This window comes from Rattus norvegicus, chromosome 1 (assembly GCF_021556685.1).
Source record: "Rattus norvegicus strain SHRSP/BbbUtx chromosome 1, alternate assembly SHRSP_T2T, whole genome shotgun sequence".
NCBI classification, from domain to species: Eukaryota; Metazoa; Chordata; class Mammalia; order Rodentia; family Muridae; genus Rattus; species Rattus norvegicus.
This window is the reverse complement of record NC_141534.1, coordinates 97,193,836-97,220,995: the sequence shown is the minus strand read 5'-3', so window position 1 is coordinate 97,220,995 and position 27,160 is coordinate 97,193,836. Positions and strand designations below refer to the sequence as shown.

The following is a 27,160-nucleotide window of genomic DNA, read 5'->3' as shown; positions in this document are numbered from 1 at the left end:
GGCTCTGCCCATCCCTCTCTAAGGAGCAGTCAACAGCAATGAAAAGGGATCGTGTGTCAATTTTATTCACAAAGCTCAAAGCAGCCCCCTTAGGGCACCCAGGCAGCTCTCCCCAAGCCCCAGCTCTGCTGGGTCGCTTCAGCTGGTGTGACAACAGGGGCGTTCTGTTGCCTGGGCATCAGTTTAGGGCATGATGGCGGCGATACTCTGAAAGAGAGAGGAAGGGCATTAAGTACAGGAACATGGCCACAGGGGGCTGAGGTCTGGGCTCTTATTTCAGCCCTGAGAAACAATAGAGACACCACCTGTTTACCTTGGAACAATGGGGAACCAGCTCCCTCAGGGAGACCAGCTTTTGGGGGGGTATTCCATATTCCACAGAAGAAGCCCTGTGTGTTTCACCTCTGAGCACCTTCTGCTACTCTGAGTTGGAGCTGTGAGGAACCCTGGATTCTGGGCCTTAAGCAGTTAACAGCAGTTGCTGTTCAATCATGAAGACCCAAATTTGGATCCCAGCACCCACATCATGCAGCTCACAAACACCTGTAACTCTAGCTGCAAGGGATCCAAAACACAGTGTGTACACACACACATGATTTTAAATGTTTAAAAAAGGAAAAAGACAAAGCTGAAGTCAGGACCAGACTTCTACGGGGATTTACACTCTCAGCCCAGCAGGGAGCTACCTCCCAAACCAAATTACCACTACTCAGCTCACCCATGCAAAACAGCAGGGTGGGGGAGCAGAGGCATTGCAGGAAGGTCGGTAAGAAGGGGAGGCAGCTAGCCACTGGGAATGGGAGGAGAGACATGAGGGATGGTTTCAGCATCCCCACCCTCCCTGGCTCCAGGATGCTCCAGTGCCCTGGAGGTGATTTCTGTCAGCTGATGTTTGTTAGTTGGGACTGGAAAGTGCCCAAAAGCTGCCAGTGGGTGACGAAAGGCCAGAGCAGAGCTGGGAGAACAGGTTACATGGTCTCTACAGAGGCTGAGTCTGTCCAAAAGGATGCTGACTGCAAGAAGGGCTATGGGAAGGGAATTCAAGGGGACTGAGAAGCATGCAGCACTCACCCTCCACAGAGCTGGGAAGTTGATAAATGGCTTGTTGACCGAGGCCTGGAATTCAAGGACAAAGCAAGTCACCAACCTTCAACCAACCTCTATCCTTGGGAGAACCTCAAGTAGACTCCACTCCCCTCTCCCAGCTCCAAGCCCATGTTACACCCAAAGACTCACCCCAGATACTGCTGTAGTGATTGCGGCCCCTCCGTGCTGGCCTCCGTAACCGCTTTGACCTTGATGAGGCCCCTGTTGACAAACCCAGATCATCACTACTACCCCTTAACCCATCAATGTCTCCCTCATTCCCCTCCCTTCCCTGGAACCCACCCCTTCTCATATGACTGGGTCAGGAGTGGGAGGAGCCTAGCTGACCCTCAGGGCTCCTCACTCACAGTCCTGAGAGAACCCAGAGCCCCTGGCTGCTAAGCTGATAGTGAGACGTGGACAGAGCTCCAGCCTCTTGTGGACTCGCCTCACTCACGCTCTCTTTAAATTCAACATTCAGGAGCCGTTTCCATCTTGCAGAAGAAGGACTCAAAGGACCCACACAAATACCAGAACCATCATTCACCCTTAGCCCTGATTTTTAATTGCTCTGCTACAATGTAGCCTCAAGCCTCACTCAGCTCTTGAGCCCATAACATCAGTCAGCATAGGCCACACCCACCCGGTGGCACCTCTCAAAAACTCTTGACCCTCTCCCAGAGCCCACCTGGGTGTCTACTCGGGGCCCTATTCTTCACCCAGAACTCTCTTTAGTCCCCTCCTCTCCACCCAGCCCGCCATGGCTCCTTCCAGGCAGCAGATGTGGCTCTGGGCTCTGAGACCTTGACACATCCCCAGGATGGTGTTCCAGCCTTCTGATCTCCGTGACTCTTCATTCGGAGTGCAGGAGTCAGCCTGCTAATGGAGAGACCCCTGATACTGCCTTGGTGCCTGCTGTTACAGCTTACCTGGTCTCCAGCATCTGCTCCCTCTACAAATATGGGCATGGAAGTCCTCAAGAAGCTTGCCCACCACCCAGTCAGAAAGGCAAAGGAAGAAAGAAAACTCCAGACCCACATCTCACTCACCAAGCACTCTCCATTAACCTTAGCGAGTCCCCCTGGCCTCTGAGCCTTGGTTTCCTACCTAAATGTTAGAGTCAGCGCCCTCTTCCTGACCACCTCAGAGGCTTGTTACAAGGACAGAACATAGCAGAGCCTGTCACCAAAGCTCCTCCCCAACTCTGGATTTTCTCAGCCGCTATCTATTTGTACAGTGTCTGGAATCAGAACTATTTCCTGGTTCCAGGAGATAGAACGGTTAGGTTCCCTCATGTAGGACAGCTCCCTGATAGCAAGACTAAGTCCTTTTCACCTTGTCTCAGGAGAAACTTTGCAGACAAGATAGTCTAAACCAGCTGGCCACCAGCTCTGAAGTAATGGAGGTGGAGAAGGAAGGAAGGGAACCCAGGGTTATGGCTTCCCAAGGGTTTTAGCCTCTTCCCTCCCACAATCCCCTTCTCCCCAGTTTCCCCACCTCTGTTCACCTACATTCAGCAGCTGGTTGGCCTCCTTGCTGGCTTGGTTGACCCCATTATGAACATCTTGCTGCAACCTGTTCATTTCCTTCCCGGCCTGGCCAGCAGCATGGTGGACACCTTGGCCAAGCTTCTCCGCTTCCTTTCCGGCCTGGCCAGCAGCATGGTTGACCCCTTGGCCAACTCTCTGTGCCTCCTTCCCGGCCTGGTTGACCCCAGTTTGGACCCCATGGGCCACTTTCTCTGCCTCCTTCCCAGCCTGGTTGACCCCAGTTTGGACACCATGGGCCACTTTCTCTGCCTCCTTCCCAGCCTGGTTGACCCCAGTTTGGACACCATGGGCCACTTTCTCTGCCTCCTTCCCAGCCTGGTTGACCCCAGTTTGGACACCATGGGCCACTTTCTCTGCCTCCTTCCCGGCCTGGTTGACCCCAGTTTGGACACCATGGGCCACTTTCTCTGCCTCCTTCCCAGCCTGTTCAATGGTATGGTGGATACCCTGGCCAAAGCGCTCCATCTCTTCCCCAGCCTGGTTGACCCCAGGATACATTACTTTGTCCCCTTCTTGCCAAGTCTGCCCGGCAGCATAATAACCATGGCCATGACCATGACCAAACTGCTGTGCTTCCTTTGCAGCATGGCTAAGACCCTGGTTGGCCCCTTGTACCAGTTTGCCTCCTTCTCTCCCACCCTGACCAAAAGCATGGTGGATTCCCTGTCCAAACTTCTCTGCCTCTCTCCCTCCCTGACCAAAAGCATGGTGGACCCCCTGGCCAAACTTCTCTGCCTCACTCCCACCCTGACCAAAAGCATGGTGGACCCCCTGGCCAAACTTCTCTGCCTCACTCCCACCCTGACCAAAAGCATGGTGGATTCCCTGGCCAAACTTCTCTGCCTCACTCCCACCCTGACCAAAAGCATGGTGGACCCCCTGACCAAACTTCTCTGCCTCTCTCCCTCCCTGACCAAAAGCGTGGTGGACCCCCTGGCCAAACTTCTCTGCCTCACTCCCTCCCTGACCAAAAGCATGGTGGGCCCCCTGTCCAAACTTCTCTGCCTCTCTCCCTCCCTGACCAAAAGCATGGTGGACCCCCTGGCCAAACTTCTCTGCCTCACTCCCTCCCTGACCAAAAGCATGGTGGGCCCCCTGTCCAAACTTCTCTGCCTCTCTCCCTCCCTGACCAAAAGCATGGTGGATTCCCTGGCCAACCTTCTCTGCCTCTCTCCCTCCCTGACCCAAAGCATGGTGGACCCCCTGTCCAAACTTCTCTGCCTCTCTCCCTCCCTGACCAAAAGCATGGTGGACCCCCTGACCAAACTTCTCTGCCTCACTCCCACCCTGACCAAAAGCATGGTGGGCCCCCTGACCGAGCCTCCCTGCTTCACTGCCCCCCTGGTTGACCCCATGATGGATGATTTTGTTTGTCTCCTTTCCGACCTGTCCAGCGGCGTGGTTGACCCCATGGGCCAACCTGTCTGCTTCCTTTCCTGCGTGTTCGACGCCACTGTTGATGCCGTGGGCTACCTTATCCAAGCCATGCTCCACGGTCTTGCCGGCCTGGCTGCCCATGTTGCTAAGTCCATCAAAAATTCTTTCCACTTCCCTTCCGGCTTGAGTGATTCCATTATTGATGCCTTCAAGGGCCTTGCCCACCTCTTTCTCTGCATTGCTCAGCCCACGGCTGAACCCTTCTATGGCCTTCTCAATGGGATCCTCATGGGCTGCCCGTGCAGGCAGAGCCCCCAGGAGTGCTAAGAGGCAGCAGGAGCTGAGCAGATTGACAAGATGCATGTTGTTGGGAAGGCAGGGAGGATGCAGAGAGGAGCGAGGGAGCGAGGTCACTATTTATCCTTCACCTCCCTCCCTCTGCCCCACCCCTCGTGACTCAATTGCCCCTGTGAGGCTCTGACTCCGTTCCTGTCAGGGGGTGTTTCCCAGAGACTTTTGGGATTGAGCAATGAAGAAGAGGAGGAGGAGGAAGACAGGATGAGTCATGGACGTGATCCTTGCATCTTTGCTCTTTAACCCTCTCAGGCCCTCCACCCTGAATAGGGTTCTGCCCTGCCCAGCCCCCTCCAGTTTTTCTCTCCCCCACTAGCCATCCTTCTTGCTTTTGAACCCACCTTCAGGCACTCCCCATCCCTAACCACCCTGTCAGCCCTCTTAGGAGAACTCCGCAAGAGTGGAAAGAAACAGGGAGAAGAGAACCCCCCAGGAGCTGAGGGAGTTGCCTGGTTTTGTTGTTAGGAGTCCCCTCTCCCCGCTTCTCTCCGCTCCAGTTATAAGGCTTTTGTCCAAGCGCTCCAGTCCCCCCCCCCCCCCACGGCTGTCTGGCAGCTTTGCACGTGCCTGGAGGCCAAAGTGTGACCCAGCTGCCTCCACATTCCACACCTGGCTCAAAGGGCCAGCACGTCAGAACGTCCTTCCCCACCATCCCCCAGGCACAGTGTGGTACTGCAAGTATGACAATTATGTTCTGTGATGTTGTCCTTCTGTTTCCATAGAACTTATCGCAATCTGAAATTGTTTTTAATTTTTAACAGTGTGTCTCACCTTCTAGATTGTTCACTTCTAGCAATCAGGCCCTTTGTGCTGGGTACTGCTATGGCTCCAGTTTACGGGACATTAACTGAGGCCCAGTAAGTATATTCACAGATGGAGCTCACGGATGGGTTAGAGGTTCAAGCCTGAACCCATCGCACAGGATGCTGGAGAGAAGGGATACCTGGGTCCCCAAAGCTACGGGGGTTTCCTGGGGAGGGCCTCGAATTTTGGAACCAGGATCACATGTTCATGACAGAATCCAGTCCTCTCCCCTCCCAGTCCCTGAGCAGGGGCTGGAGGCTGATTGCCATGAGCTGGGACAGGACGCAGTTGTACCTGAAAAGCAGGTTGAGGCAGCCCTAGGGAGAGGCTTGGAGACCCGGTGGAGCAGAAGTTGCCTTAAACATGTGGGCTAGGGGCCAGGACCTTTTCCTTCCTTCTTCTTCCCCTTAGGCCTCCAGTGCCCTGACCCGAAGCCCCGAGCCTAGTACTGTTGGCTCAGAGTGCAGGGAAGCAGCTGAGACCTGGCCTGGGCTGAAGTCTGGCATTAGAAGGAAGGGTGGGTAATGGATCTTCCCCGATATCTATACCTACGGGGTAGTTTAGAGGGGGGCAAGCAAGAACCAGTGGGTGGGGAATGGGTGTGTGTGTGTTTAGGTTTTAATGTCAACAGTGAGGCTGAGAGAGGAGGGAGCAGTGCAGTGGGATGTTCAGGCATGGAGGAATGCAGGTGTGCACAAGCGGAGGAGGTAGTTATCTGTGTGGGTGCCCAGGTGTGGCTGAGAATTAGCCCGTGTTGTCAGCTTCAAACCAGAGCATGAGGTGGTCCCGTCAACGATGCATAGCCACACCCAGAACCAAACATTCCAGGACCAGGGGCCCGGGAGCCTCTGCCTTCCCAGCTTTCTCAGCATCACAGGAGAGGTGGCTTATTGGACCACTCTGCAGAGAGAATCTGTTTCCCAGGTTCACACTCCAGTGACAAAGGCAGATCTTGGGTGTGGCACTGCAGCCAGGAGCCTCCCTTAATTAATGATGGAGAGTCAGAGGCCAGGCAGAGAAGGGAGCCAGGGGCATGGAGGTGGGGTGTCAGAACCCTGGTCCATCCCAAGATAGATAGGTTTGGCTTACCCTTTTGAAAAGGTATCCTATCTTTTCTATGTTTTGTTGTGATGGGGTCTCAGGTAGCCCACACTGGCCTGGAACTCCTTATGTACCTGAGGCTGGCCTTAAACTCTTGATCCTCTGGGACTACAGCAGGCATGCACCATCACTCTGTATTTTCTTCTCCGTCCTTCTCTCCCTCCACAGGCCCTTCTTCTCAGCTTTCTGTCACCATCTGCCAATGGACTCATGACTTCTCGCCTTTCTCCTTAACTGAAAAGCCAGTGGGGGGGTTGGGGATTTGGCTCAGTGGTAGAGCGCTTGCCTAGCAAGTGCAAGGCCCTGGGTTCGGTCCCCAGCTCCGAAAAAAAGAATAGAAAAAAAAAAAAAAAAAGCCAGTGGAAGCAGCTCAGACTCAAGGATACCACAGCTCACCCCACAGTGCCCCAAAGATGTAGTAAATGTTCATACAGGTTGTTCGCCCATTCAAGGGTGTCATGGCGAGTGCCTTACCCAGAACCCCTTCTGCAGAGGGACTGCCTGGGGCTTCCCAGCTCAGACTAGGATCTACCACAGTTAGAAAAGCAGATACACAGGGTTGGGGATTTAGCTCAGTGGAAGAGCGCTTGCCTAGCAAGCGCAAGGCCCTGGGTTCGGTCCCAGCTCCGAGGGAAAAAAAAAAAAAAAAAAAAAAAAAAAAGAAAAGCAGATACACTGCTAGTAAATGGCAAATTTCTGTTCCCTGGTATCTGGCAGAATTGATTAAGGCCAGATGTTGGGAGAAGAGCTCGTGACTCTGTTTCCTCTCTTGCTATTAATCAGATTTGTCACTTCTAACATCAGGTTGGGGGGGGGGGTTATTGGTCCTTTTTTATTGTTTAGGCTAGAGTCTCATACAAGCCCAGGATGACCTCCAACTCATGGCAACCTATCTGCCTCAGCACCCTAAGTACTATGATTACACACATGCCCACCTCTGGGTGTGTATGTGTGTCGGGAGGTGTTGATGTGGTTCTGGCCTTGGTTTTATGAGACATATAGTTCAGGCTAGCACAGAGCTCTTCATCTGCCTGCCTCAGCCCTAGAGGGGCTGAGATGACATGTATATGCCACCATACAAAGAACTTTGCCCAACAGCATCTAGAAGGCCCATCCCACGCACACTGCTTTCTCACATATGCTAGGCAAGTGTCTACCACAGGCTCGACGTGTATCCTAGACTTCTTTTTTGATTTTTATTTTTCAGACAGGGTCTCACTTTGTAGTTCTGACTATCCTGGAACTTACTATGTAGACCAGGTTGGCCCCAAACTCCCAGGATCTGCTTGCCTCTGCCTTCCCAAATGCTAAGGGTAAAGACGTGTGCCATAAAACCCAGACCTTTTAAAATGTTTTCATTTTCAAACTAAGTTGGCCAGGCTGGCCTTGAACTCACTCTATAGCCTAGACAAGCACTGGTGTATGATCCTGCTTCCTCAGCCTCCACGTAGCTGCAATTACCAGATCCAGGCCTGTCTCTTCCCACTTAGTTTTAGTTTAATTCTCCAGGGCCTTGCCAATCCCTATCCTATGGCCAGGTCTTGCATGATACGGTTCTGGTTTCGGTTTTATGAGACAGGATCTCTATATGTTGCCCTTGGAAAGCTTCTATGAGGACTTGGGGAAGGAAGAGGTTATGTCATTGTATGAGTTTTGGGCTTCCACCCTTCTCTCTAGGATGCTGACTCCTATCTGTAGCAAAGACTCACACCCCCTTGGTCACAGCTGCGTGTCAACCGGCCCTGCAGGTGAAGGCGTACACTATTGACTCATAGAAGCTCATGTGAGCCCTGGGGCTTGAGGGGACATTTTTCACTTGCTTTCTGTTCTAGACACTCCCCGAAAGCTTTGCACGGTGGCGTGCAACTGTAATCCCAGCATCGAGGAGGCTGAGGCCAGAGGATCATAGCAATTTAGAGGCCAGACTCAGCTACATAGTGTGATCTTGTCTCAAGAAATGAAAAGTAGGCCTGGAGAGGAGGCTCAGTGGGTAGGAGTGTGGACTACTCTGGCAGAGGACCTGAGTTTAGTTCCCAGCATCCACATGGGCCCATCTGTAACTCCAGTACCAGGGGACTCAACATCCTCTCCTGCCTCCCAAAAACACCCAGAATTGCACATGGTGCACAGACATGCAGGCAGGCAAAATGCTCAGACACATAAAGTAAGTACTGTTTTAAAAGAAAGAGAAGGCCCAGTTTGTGGTAGATGCTGTTCCAGATGCTGAGACACAGCTGTGGGCCCAGCACCCTTCCAGAACACACAGTCAGTGAGGGTGACATGCAACAGGACCTCAGGAGGTGCTGGGCACAGGAAGACTCCAAGGAGAACAGGCCACCAACAGGAAGACATGACTTAGTGGTTGCTTTAAGACTATGAAACTACACGAGAGCTGGCTCAGCAGGTAACGGGTGATTGCTGTGAAGCCTGAGGAACGGAGTTCAATCCTGGACTCATGGGACGGCAGGAGAGAGCCAACTCTCACGGAGTGTTCTCTGGCCTCCACACAGAGATGTGGGGGGAGAATAAATAAAATTAAATTAAAATAACCCCAGGGGCTGGGGGTGTGTCTCAACAGAAGAAAACTTCCCTCGCATGCCCAAAGCCCTGGGTTCAATTTCCCGCAAAAAAAGGAGGGAAAAAAAAGGGAAAAAATTGGGGGAGTGAGGGGACCGGGTGTGTTTGTCACCTGTGCTTCCTAGATACTGCAGAGATGGGTTTGTTCTTAATAATTTCTATTTTTTATTTTACGTGCATGGGTTCCTGCCTGAATGTATGTCTGTGTATACCGAGGCCTGTGGAGGCCAGAACGGGGAATCAGATGCCCTGGGACTGGAGTTACAGAAGGTTGTGGGCTGCCATGTGGGTGCTGGGAATCGAACCGAGGTCCTCTGAAAGAACACTGAACAGTTTTAACCACTGAGCCATCTCTCCAGTCCCTTGTTTGTTTGTCTGGATACAGGGTCTCACTATGTAGTCCAGTCTGGCCCCAAATTGGCCTTTAATAATTTATTTATTTGGCCTTCTTAAAATTGAACATCTGTGCCAACCCAGAGTCAGCACCCGCCCCAGCTCCATTTCTTCAACAGCGCAGATAGCCAGAACAGTTGTTAGCACTTCTGTGCCTTAAGGTATGTGTGGGCAGGAGTGAGGTTCCAAGGCAGAGCACATGATTAGCCTATGTGAAAACCTGGATTCAAACGCCAGGACCCTCCTCCACTCAGCCAAGGGTAAGAACCAAGGCGTGCACATCAGATGGGTTACACGTTTAATATAATAGAAAATGTGTTAGAAACAGCTAAGTGCCGTGACTCAACCTCAAGCTAAAACTTAAAAATAATACTTTGGTTTTTTGGGTTTTTTTTTTTTTTTTTTGGTTCTTTTTTTCAGAGCTGGGGACCGAACCCAGGGCCTTGCGCTTCCTAGGCAAGCGCTCTACCACTGAGCTAAATCCCCAACCCCTACTTTGGTTATTTTTAATGTATCTTGTTTATAAATGTGTTTTAATATTCTACTGATTTAGGTGAGTGCATAGGACTGGAAAGGAGGAGCAAGTCCCAAGCTTGGATATCTCAAACACTGAGACTAGAGTCTCATCCTGAGACCCGAGGGAGTGGAGAGAACTCTTTCCCCATTTCCGTTCCTGCCTCCCAGAGCACGTAACCATAACCCTGAGGCCTCCAACCCGGTCGTCACAGGTAGTCAGTCACATAGCACAGCAGCTGGTTCATCCCCACGCAAATGAGATAGCTCAGTAGCCTCGGCCTTTAACCAATGACCCTTTCCCCCTCCCTGGATATTCTCATGCCCTTCTCCAAAACTATATAACTCTTGGTTCACCCAAATAAACTGTATGTGTTCAAGGCCACTCCAAATAAAGAAATATGAACAAGCTAAGTCATCTTAGATGGCTGCTTCACCTAGAAGAGTCATAGCACTAAGATTCTTGGAGAAGCGCCCCCCCCCCACACACACACCCTGAAGGAGACAGTAGAAGACACAGAGCCACAATATTCATTCCTGACCCCCTCCCGCCCTGGTGGACATCTGATGCCCTGGAGGGAAGAGGCAGACTGCAGACCCATTCCAGACATCAGAGTCCAGATACCCCCAGGAGGAGAGACAGAATCTGGGACCAACAGGGACTTATGGAGGCCACACGAAGGTGTCAGTGATCCTGGAGCTGGAGTCACATGGGTCGTGATCCACTGCAAAGCAGTATTGGGATCTGAACTAGTGTTATCTACGGGAGCAGCAAAGGCCCTTAGCCACTGAGTCAGAACCCCGGGCAGACGCAGAACACAGTGGGGGTAGTGTGTGGGGGGGGGGGGGGGCTGCAGGTCATCTGGCGGAAATAGTTACATCGTTTTTGTGGCCTAAAACGGAAGCCACAATATTAGAAAGCGTTTTATTTAAAACTTTAAATAACTACAGACTATTTGAAAGATTCAAATTATTGAGTAAAAAATGAAAACTAGTGGAAATTTACTTTCCTTAAAAAAAAAAAATGTGCAAGGCAAATGTGTTTTATTTATGGACTGAACGAGCTCTATGTTAAACACAGGACTGAAGACAGTTCAGCTGGTTACTCCATGCTCGATAAGCTCTGAATTCAGTCCCCAAGACCCACATAGTAAATGGAAGGAGCTTACTCCTCTAACCACATGTATGAGGGTGCGCACGCGCGCGCGCGCACACACACACACACACACGCACACACACACACAAACATTAATGTAATTTAAAATTTTAAAAATGTGTCCCACTTGAAGTCAATGGGGCCCCACCCTTGGAGGTATTCCTGTTGAGGCTGGATCTCTCCTCTTGCTTCTACAGTGCTGCATACTACAGGCTGGCTGGCCCACAAGCCTTTTAAGGACTGCAGAGAATGCTATCACATCTGACTGTGCATGTACGTGTGTGAATATGTGCACACCCATGTGTATTGCTAATTCTATTTTTTATTTTTGTTGTTTTTATTATATTTATATATTATTTTTGAGGATTCCCTATATGCATGTTTTGATCATGTCTATCCCGACCTGACCTCCCACTCCTCCCAGATCCCCTCTACCTCCCACACTCTACCAATTTCATGAAAAATTTTAAACTTTTTATCTTCTATATAAGTGGTTTTGTCTGCACTTGTGTGCGACGCGTGGGCGCAGTGCATAAAAAAGCCAGAAGAGGGCAGTAGATTCCCTAGCTCTGTAGATACATATGGTTGAAAACCATCACGTGGGTGCTGGGAGCTGAACTGCAGTCAGCTGGGAAAACAGCAAGTGCTCTTACAGGGTGGGCCTTCTCTCCAGCCCAGGGTTCTCCTCTATGGATTTGTTTAATTTTACCCCACAATGATTTGTACTGCTAATAAGATTCACAGGACTGGGGTCACCCATTCCTGTTCAGTTCACAATGCTAAATGAAAACCAACTCTTGCTTTCCCAGGAGCCATCACTGTCAACAGCTCCTGAGCTGAGCCCCTCCCCCGCCCGAGAATGTTGACTCCCTTGGTCTTGGCTAGGAACCAGGCCTGCTGTGAGTTCTGTGGCACAGATGTCCTGTCATGTTCAGAGGAGGCCTTTTTGTTGCTGTCCTCCCGGACCTGTGGATCTTACAGTATTTCATTCCTCTCCTCCATCTTGGTGAGAAGAGCCAATATTAATTCATAGGCAGCCAAGGGGAGGCCTGCAAGAGGATTGCTAGGCATTTTCACACACAGGGGAGAGCGAGGGCAACTCCTCAGAGATCCAGAAAGAGCATGAAGCAGGTGGACCAGGGGAGGGAGGAAGAGACATGGCAGCCATGAGATTCTGCATGAACCTAGTGGGTTCCACTCTAGATACCAGAAGGTGGCCTTGAAATCCTCAGTGTGGGACTCTAAGGACACTGGAGAGTGGGCTGAGGTCGCCACCCTGCACACCGCTAGCTCTGTGATGTCACTGGGCAATGTGACATCATCAGAAGCTCAGGAGCCTCTGGGACATTGGGAGCTTCACTCCTCAGTAACATCAGGGAGGGGCCCAAGGCAGCCAGGCCATGAGATCTTAGGCCATGTCAAGACGTGACGTGGTTCTTACCAATGTTACTGTCGTCCAGCTACGGCGGGACCCATGCCCATGTCCATGCCCATGTCCATGTCCATGTCCATGTCCCGGTAAGGAGTCTTTGGGGGTGGCCCTGGGAAGAGGAGGAAAGTGAGCTCTGGGAGTCTCCACACAGTCACCCAAGGTGCTCAGAGTCCAGAGACCCTCCCCCACCAAATGCTCTCAACTAGGTGCCCCTGAAGGAAGCACAGGCCAGGGTGGCCCCTTCAGGCCTCTCATCATCTGGGAGTCCTTCCCCTCCCCACTCCCACACCACATCCTTCCTCACTCCAGAGCTTCATGGTGGGGATGCGGTTGGGGCTTGGGGGTTATGACCCCAGGACTGCCTGAGCTTTGGGTTCTAACAGTAGAGAGGGGAGAAGCAGAGGCCAGGAGGAGGCAGGGAGGCTGGAGAGGGAGGGATAGCCAGGAGCATTTGTGACACGTCAGGGAGGGTGTGCTCCCCACATTTCCTTGATGTCCCTGGTGGCCAGGGACAAATGGGCTGCTAGGCTTGGTCCTCCCTGGGCTGCAGGGAGTCAGGGTGCAGTTGCTCCCTTTACAGGCAAGGGAGGCAGGCCTGAGTTCACTGAGCCTCACAGCCACCAGGTGAGGCCTGGGCGTTCACTGTCCCCATTCTATGGAGGCCAGCAGAGGTCAAGCCACTTCTCAGACTCCCAACCACGGAAGACGTGGTGGATCTGGGATTCTCCCAGGGCCTCGGTCTCTGTAGAACCTGCTGCCAGCTGCTGGGCAAACCCAGCCGGAGGCTGTTTCAGGTGCTGAAGCCAGAGGAAGCCAGAGCTTCTGGGAGGCCAACCCCCAACTGACTCTGGTGTTCTCACTTCCTACAAGTGGCTGGGCCTGCAAGGACCCTCCCTTTAAGACACAGCATCAGAAGGGTTAACAGCAGGGCCTTGCCCTGTGCCCACCAGCTTCACTGCCTTCTGTAAGGTGGCTGTGTGTGAGTGGTGCAGGGGAGAGGCCGTGCTTTCGTCTGCATGGCTCCTGAGTGACAGCAGACCCCCACTTGGAACTCTAACCTCCTTCGTTTCCAAAAGTTTATGGACGTTTATTTGGCTGTTAGTGTGTCAGGCTACAAGGGTAGAGGAAGAGGACAATTTAGGAGAGTGGTTTCTCTCTCTTCCACATGGGTTCCATGATCAGAACAGGTGGCCAGCATTTGCAGCAGGCCCCTATTCCCAGTGAGTCCGCTCACTGGCCCAAACCTCTCCCCCTCTTGTGACCACACAGATGGAACCTCCCGGAAGGCAGATATCCTCAAGGTCACCAGTGAGCACAAGGTCGCTAGCAGCCATCAACACTCACACCTTTAGAGATTCTCAGTTCAGTTGAAAACACCCAGGGTCCATTCCCAGGCTTCAAGACTGAGGAGCAGAGAGAGAGGTCCTGACCTGGGAGACAGACCAGCTAGCCACTGGCTTGGAGCCCCAAGTTCTCCTGGTGCCTTGTCCTCTTGCCTGTGGCAACTCCCATCTGCAGCCTCCAGTCTTCCCCTAGGTCTTTCCTTCTCAATGTTCTGGATGTTGGACTTCCTGCCATGTTCCACTAAAATCACCTTCTACTTGTGGGTCTTTAGGTCCCTTGAAGCCTCTGGATGGAAGGTACGATGCAACATCCAGGAACCAGGCTAGAGAGGTCCATTAACTTCTCCAAGATCACACAGCACAGGTGGCTAAGCCAGGGCTGTGCCCAGAAGGCTGAGACAGGTCCTCTAAATAATGCCTCCATTTCTCCCTCCCCTCTTCTCGGACCCTCAAGCGTTACAGTTCAGACAGAAGCACACTTGTGGTAACTCACTTAAGGTGCATGAGCAAGGAGCCAAGAGTCTCCACCTAGGCCAGTGCCAGGCTCCTAAACGTCACTCACGCTGCTGTCACTTTAGTGCTCCTATGGACAGATTCCTACCAGGTGTGGTGCTGTCATGCCAGCACAAAGGGTAAAGGGAACACTGAGTTTGAGGACAGCCTGACCTCTAATGAGAGAGACACACAGACGGAGGCAGAAATAAAACTCCTGGGTCTCAGTATCACTATTCCCAGGCTGTGTTAGAATTTCCTAGAACAGGTTTTCCTTGGGTGATTCCTGACATAAGAGAGTGGGACTCAGGGAACTGGATCCAGTATTAGACAGGGCTCAGAAGTGACCTTGGACATGTAAGAGTGGGCTGCAGTGTAATGGGAGAGCAATAGTCTCACATGAGAGAGGCCCTGGGTTTTGCTCCAGCACTAATCATGGCTCAGTTGACAGAGCACCTGACATCTAGTTTGAGGGTTTGTACTTTGCCCCTGAGACCCATGGTGGAAGGAGAGCAGACTCCTGCAACGTGTCCTCTGACCTGCGCGCGCGTGCGCGCGCGCGCGCACACACACACACACACGCACACACACACACACACACACACACACACACACAATCTATCTATCTATCTATCTATACACACACAATCTATCCACACACACACACATATATATACACACATACACACACATAACATATACTTGCTTACATTCACACCCACACATATACAAATCAATCCATAAATCAACCAATAATATTTCAAAATCCTTAGGGCCTGGGGATGTGGCTCAATTGTAGAAAACGTGTTTCACATGCCTTAAGGTCTTGGGTTCAAACTCCAGGATTTTAAGAAAAGGTGAAGCAGAGAGGAGGCCATTCATGGTGGTCTCTTCCCTGGGCTCCAGATACTGTGTGTGTGGGCAGGTTGCTCAGTTGTTCTTAGAACCTCATCCTGCAGTCCACATGACCTAACCCTCACAACCACACTCCTGCTTCCAGCCCTACTGGAGCTGAAATTCTAGGCCTGTGCCACATCACCAGTTTGTTTCTGGGTTTTTGGTTTGGTTTGGTTTTGGACAGGATCTGATTATATAACCCTGGCTGGCCTTGACCTCATTGTCTCAACTGGGATGGCCTCAGTGTCAGAGCCCTGCCCCTGGGTGCAGGCACCAAAGGCATGTGCCTGGCATATCATGCAGGTTTTTAAGGTATGTGTGTATAGGCCGGGGTGTGGCTGATTGGCAGAACACAAGGTCATTGCATAGATTCAGTCTCCAATGCATGCCACTGCCAAGAAAATAAAAATCCATGTACTTGGGATTTCTAGTCATAAACATTTTCATATTTAATAGACTATAGTATAATGTAAATATCATTTCTGTGTTTGTAGGGCCAGGGGGCAGGTGTTGACACCACACATGCGACCTAGGTCATTTAGACAGGTGTGCTACAGGAGATATTCTCTCTCTCTCTCTCTCTCTCTCTCTCTCTCTCTCTCTCTCTCTCTCTGTGTGTGTGTGTGTGTGTGTATGTGTGTGTGTGTGTGTGTGCTCGCGCTCAAACACTCCAGTAATGGCAGTGTGGGGGTGAGAGGCCACTCCTGAGTCATCCTGTCCCCTCTTCTACCAAGAGGTAGGTCCCTTGTTCCTGCAGCATTGTGTACTCCAGCCTAGCTGACCCTCAAAGGTCTGGCCTTACACATGCAGGCTACCACATCTGGCTTTTTAATATATCCTATGTTTACTGAAAACGTGAGAGACTCCATACTTGATCGTCTCCCTGCCAACTTCCTGGGGTGTTGTCTTGTTTCCTTTTGGTGCTTCACTGACTCAATCTGGGCTGTGCATAAGAAGTCTGGGAGCATCAACTGCAGCATACTTAACCCCCTTAAAGACAAGGGATTCTCCTCCCCCACAAGTTACCAGCTATTGAGGGCTCCCCAGGCAGAGATGGGTGCTTGTGAGTCTCTCCCCTCCATGCTGGAAGGCTGACTGGCACGGTCTTGTGCAGGTCTGACGGAGGCAGCTGCAGCAGCTCTGAGTTTCCTTCCCCATATTCCCCATCTTCTAGACTGTATTTCTGCCTTCCTTTCCGTCATGATGAGGACTACCTCAGTTATAGACAGCATCTGAGAGGAAGGAACCCAGGGAGCCAAGGGGAGATCTGAGAGGGGTTTTCTTTTCTTTTCTTTTCTTTTTTTCGGAGCTGGGGACCGAATTCAGGGCCTTGCGCTTGCTAGGCAAGTGCTCTACCACTGAGCTAAATCCCCAACCCCTGGGAGGGGTTTTTTCAGCACTTCCACACACAGGGAGAGGTAGGGAAACTCCTCAGAGATCCAGAAAGAGCATGAAGCAGGTGGACCAGGGGAGGGAGGAAGAGACATGGCAGCCATGAGATTCTGCATGAACCTAGTGGGTTCCACTCTAGATACCAGAGGGTGGCCTTGAAATCCTCAGTGTGGGACTCTAAGGACACTGGAGAGTGGGCTGAGGTCGCCACCCTGCACACCGCTAGCTCTGTGATGTCACTGGGCAATGTGACATCATCAGAAGCTCAGGAGCCTCTGGGACATTGGGAGCTTCACTCCTCAGTAACATCAGGGAGGGGCCCAAGGCAGCCAGGCCATGAGATCTTAGGCCATGTCAAGACGTGACGTGATCCTTACCAATGTTACTGTTGTCCAGCTACGGCGGGACCCATGCCCATGTCCATGCCCATGTCCATGCCCATGTCCATGTCCGGGTAAGAGTCTTTGGGGGTGGCCCTGGGAAGAGGAGGAAAGTGAGCTCTGGGAGTCTCCACACAGTCACCCAAGGTGCTCAGAGTCCAGAGACCCTCCCCCACCAAATGCTCTCAACTAGGTGCCCCTGAAGACACAGGCCAGGGTGGGCCCTTCAGGCCTCTCATCATCTGGGAGTCCTTCCCCTCCCCACTCCCACACCACATCCTTCCTCACTCCAGAGCTTCAAGGTGGGGATGGGGTTGGGGCTTGGGGGTTATGACTCCAGGACTGCCTGAGCTTTGGGTTCTAACAGTAGAGAGGGGAGAAGCAGAGGCCAGGAGGAGGCAGGGAGGCTGGAGAGGGAGGGATAGCCAGGAGCATTTGTGACACGTCAGGGAGGGTGTGCTCCCCACATTTCCTTGATGTCCCTGGTGGCCAGGGACAAATGGGCTGCTAGGCTTGGTCCTCCCTGGGCTGCAGGGAGTCAGGGTGCAGTTGCTCCCTTTACAGGCAAGGGAGGCAGGCCTGAGTTCACTGAGCCTCACAGCCACCAGGTGAGGCCTGGGCGTTCACTGTCCCCATTCTATGGAGGCCAGCAGAGGTCAAGCCACTTCTCAGACTCCCAACCACGGAAGATGTGGTGGATCTGGGATTCTCCCAGGGCCTCGGTCTCTGTAGAACCTGCTGCCAGCTGCTGGGCAAACCCAGCCAGAGGCTGTTTCCAAGGACAATTTAGAAGAGCAGTTTTCCCTTGTCTTTATAGCATGGAGGTACTACTTAGAGCCATGTGATACATTATCTCCTCATCAACCCTCAGTGTGACAGCCACCTGAGAATAGCCAAAACAGAAATCCATGTTGGTGCTATCCCCCAACACTTAGAACCAAGGGATGTGTCATCCTTGGCTACATAATGTGTCTGAAGCTAGCCTGGGTTACAGTCAGAAGACTCTGTCCCCTGGAAGAAAAGCAATAGAGGATATCCAAGGTAGAGAATTCCTAGGCTTCAGTGTTGCCTGCCTTAATCTGGTTTTCCTAGAGAAGCCTCCAGGAAGAGTGCATCTCCAGATTACTTTGGGGCTCACAGAACTGGGTCCATCCTCACATCATCAGGAAATGGTCTCTGAACTATTCTCTAAGAGGGGAGTATAGTTTAGTGGTGGAGCAACTGGTTAACAGGCAGGGCGTCTGGGTTTATTCCTAGTACTTAAAAGAAGAAAAAAGGGGGTTGGGGATTTAGCTCAGTGGTAGAGCACTTGCCTAGGAAGCGCAAGGCCCTGGGTTCGGTCCCCAGCTCCGAAAAAAAAGAACCAAAAAAAAAAAAAAAAAAAAAAGAAAAAAGCCTTAATCTTAAGCATACCAGCAATCCTACTGTTCTGGAGACTGAGGCAGAAGGAGCCCAGAGCTGAGGAGTGAAGCTGGGGGTGGTGGTGCCTGCCTTCAGTCTCAGCAGTCAGGCAGGTCTCTGTTTGAGGCCAGCCTGGCGTACAGAGCTAGGTCCAGGACTGCTTGCTGTACACAAAGAAACCATTTGTGTGTGTGTGTGTGTGTGTGTGTGTGTGTGTGTGTGTGTGTGTGTGTGTGTGTGTGGCGGGGGTGTTCAGAAGTAAGATTCTGTCTCAAAAAGGAAGAAGGGAAGGAAAGGAAGCAGGGAAGAGTCAGGGGGGATTGATATCACAACACATATGGAATGTTTCATCAGCATTTCACAGAGTAAGAAACTGGCACAGGAAATAGACCCTCATGTAACTCCTAAACACACTGACATACACACAGTCACGTGCATGCATGCATGCGTGCGCGCACACACACACACACACACACACATACACACAGTCACGTGCATGCATGCGTGCGCGCACACACACACACACACACACACACACACACACACGCACACACGCACACACACACACGAACACTGAAGTTCACATATCTTAACTTGACGGTTCTTGTTCTCTGGCTCAGTGGGTTGGGAAAAGAACGGAACCCATAGTTGGTTGCCCACTAGAGGCTCAAAGCCCAGTGGGTTCTGTGCGGTAAAGACCGCTGTTTCACACTTGTATATGTGTAAGGTGGAGGTCAGAGGACAATTTGCGTGTTTTTTTCTACCATGCAGGGTCCAGGATTGGCACTCAGGTCCTAAGCCTTTGGGACAAGCACCTTTCCCCATCCCCATGCCTCGTGTGAGGGACCCAGCTCACCACCTCCCTTCTGAACTCTTTGCTCCCTACAGTGATCAGACCACCTCCACCTCCACCCAAGGTTGAGGAGCCTCCGCCACCCAAGGAGGAGCCACCGCCACCGCCACCACCGCCTCCTCCACCCCAGATAGAGCCAGAGGAGCCTAAAGAGGCTCCACCTCCACCTCCACCTCCTCCACCCCCTCCCCCTCCCCCTCCTCCACCACCCCCAAAGCCAGCTAAAGAGCTAACAGTGGGCATCAATGGGTGAGTCTATGTCAGGCCCCAGATGTTGCTGGAGCCAGTCAGCCCCATAGTGGCTTCCTTGGGTCACTATGGGCTGAGGACATCTTCCTTCCTTCTTACTGGGCAGGCCAATCCTCAGAGAACTCCCAGAACCAAAAGTGATTCAAGTGCAGGCTGGGCTACAGGAGCCTCTGGAAAGAGGCATGAACAACAAGAAGCCAGCTGTGTCTCCACTGGGGCAGATTTTTGAGGCAGTGGGGCAAGCAAGGGCTCTGGCTTGGAAGAGACATCATGCTTAGTACATTTAAAGACAGTCAGGAAATCTTCACAGCTCTAAGAACAAATTGTGGGGAAGGGAATGGGGAGAGGGAGCCCTTTAAGACCTGGAGCACCATGGTAAGGAACAGAGACTCATTTACCTGAGAAAGGGAGGCGCTTCCTGGGTCCACTCAGCTGTAGGAGTGAGGATGAGGGGCACTAGAAGGCCTGACAGTATGCCTGTAACTCTGGCCTGTAACTCTAGCAATAAGTGAGGCTAGAGCAAGAGTGAAGTGAGGACGCAGCCTTTACCTACTGAGCTGTCTCCCTATCCCCAAATGTCCACCTCTTAATACCCCCAACGTTCAAAGTTCAACATGAACTTTGGTAGGACACTGACACCATGGCATCCCTGTCACTCTGGTTCTCATAGCCATTTCCTTTTGTGTTCCTGATTGGACAGATTTGGACGCATTGGTCGTCTGGTGCTACGAGTCTGCATGGAGAAGGGCGTTCGGGTAGTAGCAGTGAATGACCCATTCATTGATCCAGAATACATGGTGAATGGAGGGAAGAAGGGAAGGAGGGAGGGAGGGAGGGAGGGAGGGAGGGAGGGAGGGAGGGAGGGAGGGGCACTTGAGTTGGGGAGAGGATCCCAAGAGCTATCTAGAAGGCTCCTGGCTGCAACGCAGAACCTCATAAAAATCTTGCCCACAGTGGGGATTCGTCTAGGGCTGCTCACTCCGCAACCTACGACCAGGCCCTCGCTCTGTCTACTGCAGGTGTACATGTTCAAATATGACTCCACACATGGTAGATACAAAGGAACGGTGGAACATAAGAATGGACGACTAGTTGTGGACAACCTTGAGATCAACGTGTTCCAGTGGTAAGGACAGAATGTGACACCATGGCTCCACCATATGTGTATACTGTTTAGAAAGGGGGTCTTGAAAGGTCTCTGGCCTCTAAAACTCTTCAGAACACTCATCTTCAAGACGGCCCATGGTTCTTTAATGTTTTGTATTTAACGCACATCTGCATGTGTTCTTTGTGGCATGAGTTCACTGTGCCTCGTCCCCTGCTTCCTCTAAGTCACCAGCCACCTCTCTGTGGTAACTGAGCCGGCTCCTACCCAGTACCTCTGAGCCAAGGCACTACTCCACCCTCTCCACTCCCCTCCCCAATGCTCCTGCCCCAGCTCTCGGGGTCCCAGGGGTCCCAGTGTGAGTCTCTGTCTCATCTGCCACACCTGCTTATCACCTCTGGGGACGCTGGGCTGCACCTCTCTCACCCCAGCGAGGCTGACTTCCTAGTGCCCATCTCACATGGCTTGTGTTGATGGTAACAACATTTGTTAACAGATTCAGACCCTGTATATCAGGCAGTAACATGCCAGGTGTGGGGTGTACACTTGTAACTCTTGCATTTGGGAGGCTGAGACAGGAGGATTACCTCGAGTTCTAGGTCGGCCTGGAGCTATACAGTAAAATCCTGTCTCAAGGAAAACAAAAGAATACAAAAGAACCAGTATAAACCGGTAATACCTTAAGCTACTTTACTAACAGAGACACAAGCAACCCTCTGTAGCCCCAGGCAAGGTCTTCTCCTTAAGCAGGACACCGGTTCCCTTTAACTTGCTGAAAAGGAGGTGTGGCAGTGTTTGGAGGAAGGTTGAAGGTAGAACTGGGGAGAATAGAGGCTGTTTGCCCTGAGTTTTAAATCATTGCCCCAAAAGCAATTCCAGAAGCTTTCAGTCACCTCAATCCTGCACCTGCGTGCATGACATCAGTCCTGCCTCCCTCCCTTGCCTCCACACAGCGCCCCAACTCTCATATTGCTAAAGAATGACCTGTGACAGCCATACTTTTCAGTTCTGAATGCTTGGCTGGCCAAAGTAAACAGTAAACAGCAAGGGGTGGAGAGGTAGGTAGAGAGCTGATAGATGACAGGTAGTAGACAGACAGGTAGGTGTGGGGGTGGGGATGGGTAGATCTGGTTGAAGAGACAGATAGGTGATGGATGGGTAGATAGATGGATGGACAGATAGATGATGGAAGGAAGGAAGGAAGGAAGGAAGGAAGGAAGGAAGGAAGGAAGAAAAAAGAAAAAGAAAGAAAGATGGATGGATGGATGGATGGATGGATGGATGGATGGATGGATGGCAAGCAAAACGTCAAACCAGGTGCACAAAACATCTGGTGGAAATCGACTGTGGATACTCCAGTAAGAGTTAGTTCCCAGGCAGGGCTGGTGAGGCTTCTAAGTAAAAATAAAAATAGCAACAGACGGTGATGAGACATCGCTGCAGTCAGGGGCTCCCAACATCCAGCAGATACTGACTTAAGCTGAGGTTTCGGTTGGTGCTCCTGATTAAGCTTCCCTCATGGCTGAACTTACAACCTCTCTCACTGGCAACACTGCATACCACAGGATAAACAGTGGTAGCCTCCACTCTCAGGAACTGTATTTTTACCCCAGGATAGTTAACATCCCTCCTCTGCCTGGGTTTGAAGGGAGGCCAGCCTGACTTCCACAGCCAGCCTCTCAGCAATCCCAGCCACACAAGACAACTTGGCAATATAATACACAACACAGTTGCCTTCCCCGACCAATGAATGAATGAATCTTTGGAACAGACCTGCAGGCAGGAGGGGCCACGCCAAACTCAAGTCCTATTACAGGAATCACCGAAGAACTCAACCTGAAAGACAAAAGTGGGTGTATCAGATAAAAGTGACTTGGGCCAGATGACCACCGATGTGGGCTGACGGGGCAGAGGGAGCAGAGCCCTGTGGCTAGAAGGGAGGGAGAGCCTATGCATTCTTCTATTTCCACACTATTCCTAACCGAGGACAGAACCCAGGCCTCGGTTGGCATGCTACCTTCACTGCCTGACAGTGGCTTCTTTGAAACATGAGCACAGTAGTATGCTGGTGTTGGGGTGGTTATCACTTTTCTACAGACAAAAAAACTCAGACGGAAGGCAGCTCAGGGCACGTATGTAGAATGACTAAAACAAAGAAACTGAGACCAGGAATGAAGCTCAGTAGTAGAATACCTTCCACCGCATATAAAGCTCTGGCATCAGTCCTAGGCACTACAAAAATCAAATGGATATGCATTCACTGGGGTTGGAGAGACAGCTCAGCAGTTAAGATCACAGATTGCTCTCAGAGGACCCCCCAAGTCCAATTCCTAGCATGCATAGGTGGAGTACCTACAGTATGGAACTATCCAGAGGAGAGCCAGAAGCAGTCCTAAGAATGAATGTCCCTGTGACATGGTAAGTTCCACGAGGGACAAGCCCACAGATGGCAGTCACAGAGACTGCTTGCTGGACGCAGGTGGAAAACAGCAAGGATGGGTGTTTGATGAGTTCCAGAAACAAACATTTGTCAGAACATCAAGGCGAAGCTGGTCATGATGGTGCTTGTGTAATCCCTGAGCTCAGGAACCTGAGGCAGGAAGATCGTGGAAGATGCAGACCACCAACCAACCAACAAAACCCAGTGAAAACTTAGGCTGATAAAGAGGAACAGAAAGCCTTTCTCTGGCTTTTCTACTGTCGATGACTGGTCCCTGCTGTGGACAGATGCTTCAGCTGTAATCCTCCTGAGCTGTCACCTGATGTGTCTGTGTGATGAGAGGCTAAAAAGGGCTCACATGAGACGGTCAGAGCTGGAAGTCAAAGGGCAGCATCGGCAGCCTCACCATCTTGGGAGTCTATGCTCTGAGCATGTGATTGAAACGGCTGTGGTTCTAGTCTGACATTTGTGGGGATGGTTCCTGCGGGAGGTAAGATGTGAAAGCCTTGTCTAGACACAGCAGGGTATAGCACATAAGAAAGGGAGAGTCAACTTGGAACAGGTAGGTATATGGAGTCTGGGAGCAGGTGTTAGCACATCAGGTACCAAGACCTCTGGCTGGCCTGAGACCCAAACAAGGAAAACTGACATAGCCTTCCCACCACTCTGCAGCAAAGAACCTAAGGAAATCCCCTGGAGCTCTGTAGGGAATCCCTACGTGGTGGAAGCCACAGGTGTATACCTGTCCATAGAGGCGGCTTCGGTAAGTGAGGAGGAGTGCCCAGGGCTGTCTGGGAAGAGGGGGCAGTGGCGCTTGGAGACCCTGACCTTGTATTCTATCACTAGGGGCACATTTCATCTGGTGCCAGGCGTGTCATCGTCACTGCACCTTCCCCCGATGCACCCATGTTGGTCATGGGTGTGAATGAGAAGGACTATAACCCTGGCTCCATGACCGTTGTCAGGTACCAGGGATGACAGCCATCTTCCAGCGTGTGGGTGGCAGCAGACATGGCAGGACTTAGCACTCGCCCAGTCCCAACCCCACTACATCTGTGATGTCTTTCATATCACCTTGCTCCTGCTAACCAGCCCCTAAGTCTCGAGTCATCATGTCAACTTCACCCTGCAACGACTAGGAGTGCTCAGTATCTGAGGACATGCCTAGGCAGTATTCCGCAGTGGCACCTCCAAGGACAACCCCAGGGAGCCCTCCCACCCCCATTCTCACACCTCACAGAACCAGACCTGGTAAAGTGAGAGTAACAGAGAAGGAGTGTGGCTCTGCCGCTCATCTGGCATGCTGTCGCCCTTTCAGCAATGCATCCTGTACCACCAACTGCCTGGCCCCCCTCGCTAAGGTTATTCACGAACGCTTCGGGATCGTGGAAGGGCTAATGGTGAGCTTGGGCAGGAAGGACGGCAGGGAAAGCAACCCCTTCTTCCCAGGCCTTGTGTTAGGCATGGAACAAGCAGGGAGGGCAGCTTGGGAAGGAAGCCCATAGTAGAGACACCTTTTGGATTACTTTGAGAAGGACGGGCACTGGCCTCCAGGTACCCTTCCTGTGGTCTGTGGTGATTGTCTTGGTAGCCTCCATACACGTAGGCCACCTTCCCAACTGCTAGAAGAGGAGTGAAGGTTAGGAGCAAGAAGACTTCATATTTGTCTTCTTGTTCCCCAAGACCACCGTCCATGCCTACACGGCCACTCAGAAGACAGTGGACGGGCCATCAAAGAAGGACTGGCGAGGTGGCCGAGGTGCCCACCAGAACATCATCCCATCTTCCACTGGGGCTGCCAAGGCTGTAGGCAAAGTCATCCCAGAGCTCAATGGGTATGGAGATACAAACCAGGAACCAGGGTGGGGATACACCCTAGGGAAACCTCACTGGCCCCAAGGCATGGTAGAATGGGAGCAGAAGACCCTGGGCTCTGACTCCCACCCTTACTCTGAAATTCTCCAGGAAGTTAACAGGAATGGCATTCCGGGTGCCAACCCCAAACGTATCAGTTGTGGACCTGACCTGCCGCCTGGCTCAGCCTGCTTCCTACACTGCTATCAAGGAGGCTGTGAAAGCAGCAGCCAAGGGACCTATGGCTGGCATCCTTGCTTATACAGAGGACCAGGTAGGGACTGAGGAAACCCTGGGGGAAGCTCTGGGGAGGGACTTGGGGAGTCCCTTTCACCAATATCATGGACCAATATAAGACCTGCAGACCATCTGTCCATGGTGTTTCACACCCAAAGAGTTGGTCTTTGAGTTCTAGGCCAGCCAGGACCATATAACCAGACCTTGCCTCAAAATACAGAAACACAAAACCTGCAGGCCTGGGAAAGTGTCTCCTGCCTCAGTGATTGACCATATGCCTCTTTGATCTAACAATGCTGCTCTTCTGTACCACGGTGACTGGGAAGTCACTCATGTAACCCGTAGCTCATACTGTCCAAGACAACAGATTTAAGAGCTAACTCGTGCAGCTTTCACCACCTACCCCAAGCCTGGCATTCAGAAGGTTCTTAACACACTCCTCCTGAACGGAAGACTCCAGTTCTTATTTTTTTAATTCATGCTCAGGGGCTAGGCCAGGTCAGACACCTTTCCTGAACACAGAATATTTAGAAAGTGTCATCTGCTAGGTGTGGGGGAACAGGCCTTTAATGCCAGTACTCAGGTGATATAGAGTCAGTAGATCTCTGTGAATTTGAGGGCAGCCCTCTACACAGGGAGTTCCAGGGCTATAGAGCAACCCTGTATCCAAGAAAAAAAAAAAGAAAGAAAGAAAGAAAGAAAGAAAGAAAGAAAGAAAGAAAAAGAAAAGTCACCTCTGGGGTTGGGGATTTAGCTCAGTGGTAGAGTGCTTGCCTAGCAAGCGCAAGGCCCTGGGTTCAGTCTCCAGCTCCGAAAAAAAGAAAAAAGAAAAAAAAAAAGAAAAAGAAAAAGTCACCTCTGCGCCTCCACCTTTTGAAGCTCCCCTGCATTGTCCCCTGCAGGTCCACTCTCAAAGGCTATGATGTCATTTGAATAGGTCAGATCAAATCAGCCCAATGCCAACCTCCTCTGTCCCCCATGTCCTTAAGGGCTACAGCCTTCAAGGTCTGTGTCTGTAGCTCCTTACCTCTGCTCCTAAGACCATGCCATCCTAAGGCTCTCATGTCATCCACTACCCCATGTAATGTTTCCTGGAATAGCATTAGGGTATTGTGACCTGGCCCCTCATGTACGTGTGCAGATGCACAGGGAACTTGCAGGTACATCAGGTACAGGTGATGCACATGTGGGGGCATGAGACTGATGTCTTCCTCCATTGCACTCTGCTGAGTTACTGCGGCAAGATGTAACTGCAGCTTGACAGCTAATACAGTTAGCCATCTTGTCCCAAGGATCCTCAGTCTGGATCTGGTCTGCTGGGCCTGTAGGTGTCTATCACCCGCCCAGCCTCTACATGGGTTCTGGGGATCCAAAGGCAGATGCTCACGCTTATGTAACAAGCACTTTTAATCACTGAGCACGCCCCTGTGTCCCTGAGACAAAGGTCCCACCTACCTTGATCACATCCTGTCATCAACACAAAAGGTGTCTCTGTCTAGTGTGCCAGACAAGTGAATGACAATGTGGTCTGAGAGTCGGAAGTCTGGGTTCCTGGAGATCCTTGCTCGACTACATTTATCTTTGAAATTGTCACGCAGGTGGTCTCCACGGACTTTAATGGCGATTCCCATTCTTCCATCTTTGATGCTAAGGCTGGAATTGCCCTCAATGACAACTTCGTGAAGCTTGTTTCCTGGTAAAGGGGAAAGAGGATAGTGGGGGTAGGTTGGTTTCTCTCTCTGTCCCTCTGTCTCTCTCTCTCTCTCTCTCACGCCTTCTTCCTCGCCTCCCCAGGTACGACAACGAATATGGCTACAGTCACCGGGTAGTCGACCTCCTCCGCTACATGTTTAGCCGAGAGAAATAAAGGCCCCTCCTTGCTCCCCTGCGCACCTCGCGTACCTGCCTTCGGCTCCCCTTCAAAAGAGGGCGCACTTCGCGCTGCCGCCGGGTCAACAATGAAATAAAAACCAGAGTGCGCACAGCTTTGCCCCCTTGTCTCTGCGCCGATCACCTTGCGTTCAGGGCCCGCTTCAAGGCGGCGCTTGGCTCGGAGACCGGTGGGGGAAAGCAAGCACAACGCTGCGGGAGAGGGTAAGCATTGTCGGAACAACGGTCTTCAAACGCGTTGGTCTCTAGAAGCCCCAGCCTCAGGGCTAGCGCAGGGCGCTCTG

The 27,160-nt window shown here is 51.7% G+C and overlaps 2 protein-coding genes across 9 annotated transcripts; one reads left to right on the top strand and one right to left on the bottom strand.

The window, feature by feature from the left end:
- Nucleotides 1-39: 39 nt before the first annotated feature.
- Sbsn (suprabasin) lies at nt 40-27,097 on the bottom strand. 4 transcript variants are annotated; one of them, NR_177078.1, is made up of 7 exons: nt 26,889-27,097; nt 22,229-22,291; nt 16,845-16,943; nt 12,353-12,452; nt 1,237-1,308; nt 1,072-1,116; nt 40-207 (listed from the first exon to the last, which is right to left on the bottom strand). NR_177078.1 is itself a non-coding variant. In NM_001198590.1 (4 exon segments), coding segments are annotated over 4 exon segments (1,920 nt in total). In that variant the 5' UTR covers nt 4,377-4,397; the 3' UTR covers nt 40-183.
- Nucleotides 9,666-26,971, top strand: Gapdhs (glyceraldehyde-3-phosphate dehydrogenase, spermatogenic). 5 transcript variants are annotated; one of them, XM_087587959.1, is made up of 11 exons: nt 9,666-11,917; nt 19,137-19,350; nt 20,051-20,147; nt 20,370-20,476; nt 23,568-23,658; nt 23,742-23,860; nt 24,214-24,295; nt 24,579-24,730; nt 24,861-25,023; nt 26,585-26,682; nt 26,781-26,970. In XM_087587959.1, the coding sequence occupies exons 1-11, from the start codon at nt 11,839-11,841 to the stop codon at nt 26,851-26,853; spliced, it is 1,275 nt and encodes a 424-aa protein (XP_087444085.1). In that variant the 5' UTR covers nt 9,666-11,838; the 3' UTR covers nt 26,854-26,970.
- Nucleotides 27,098-27,160: the final 63 nt, after the last annotated feature.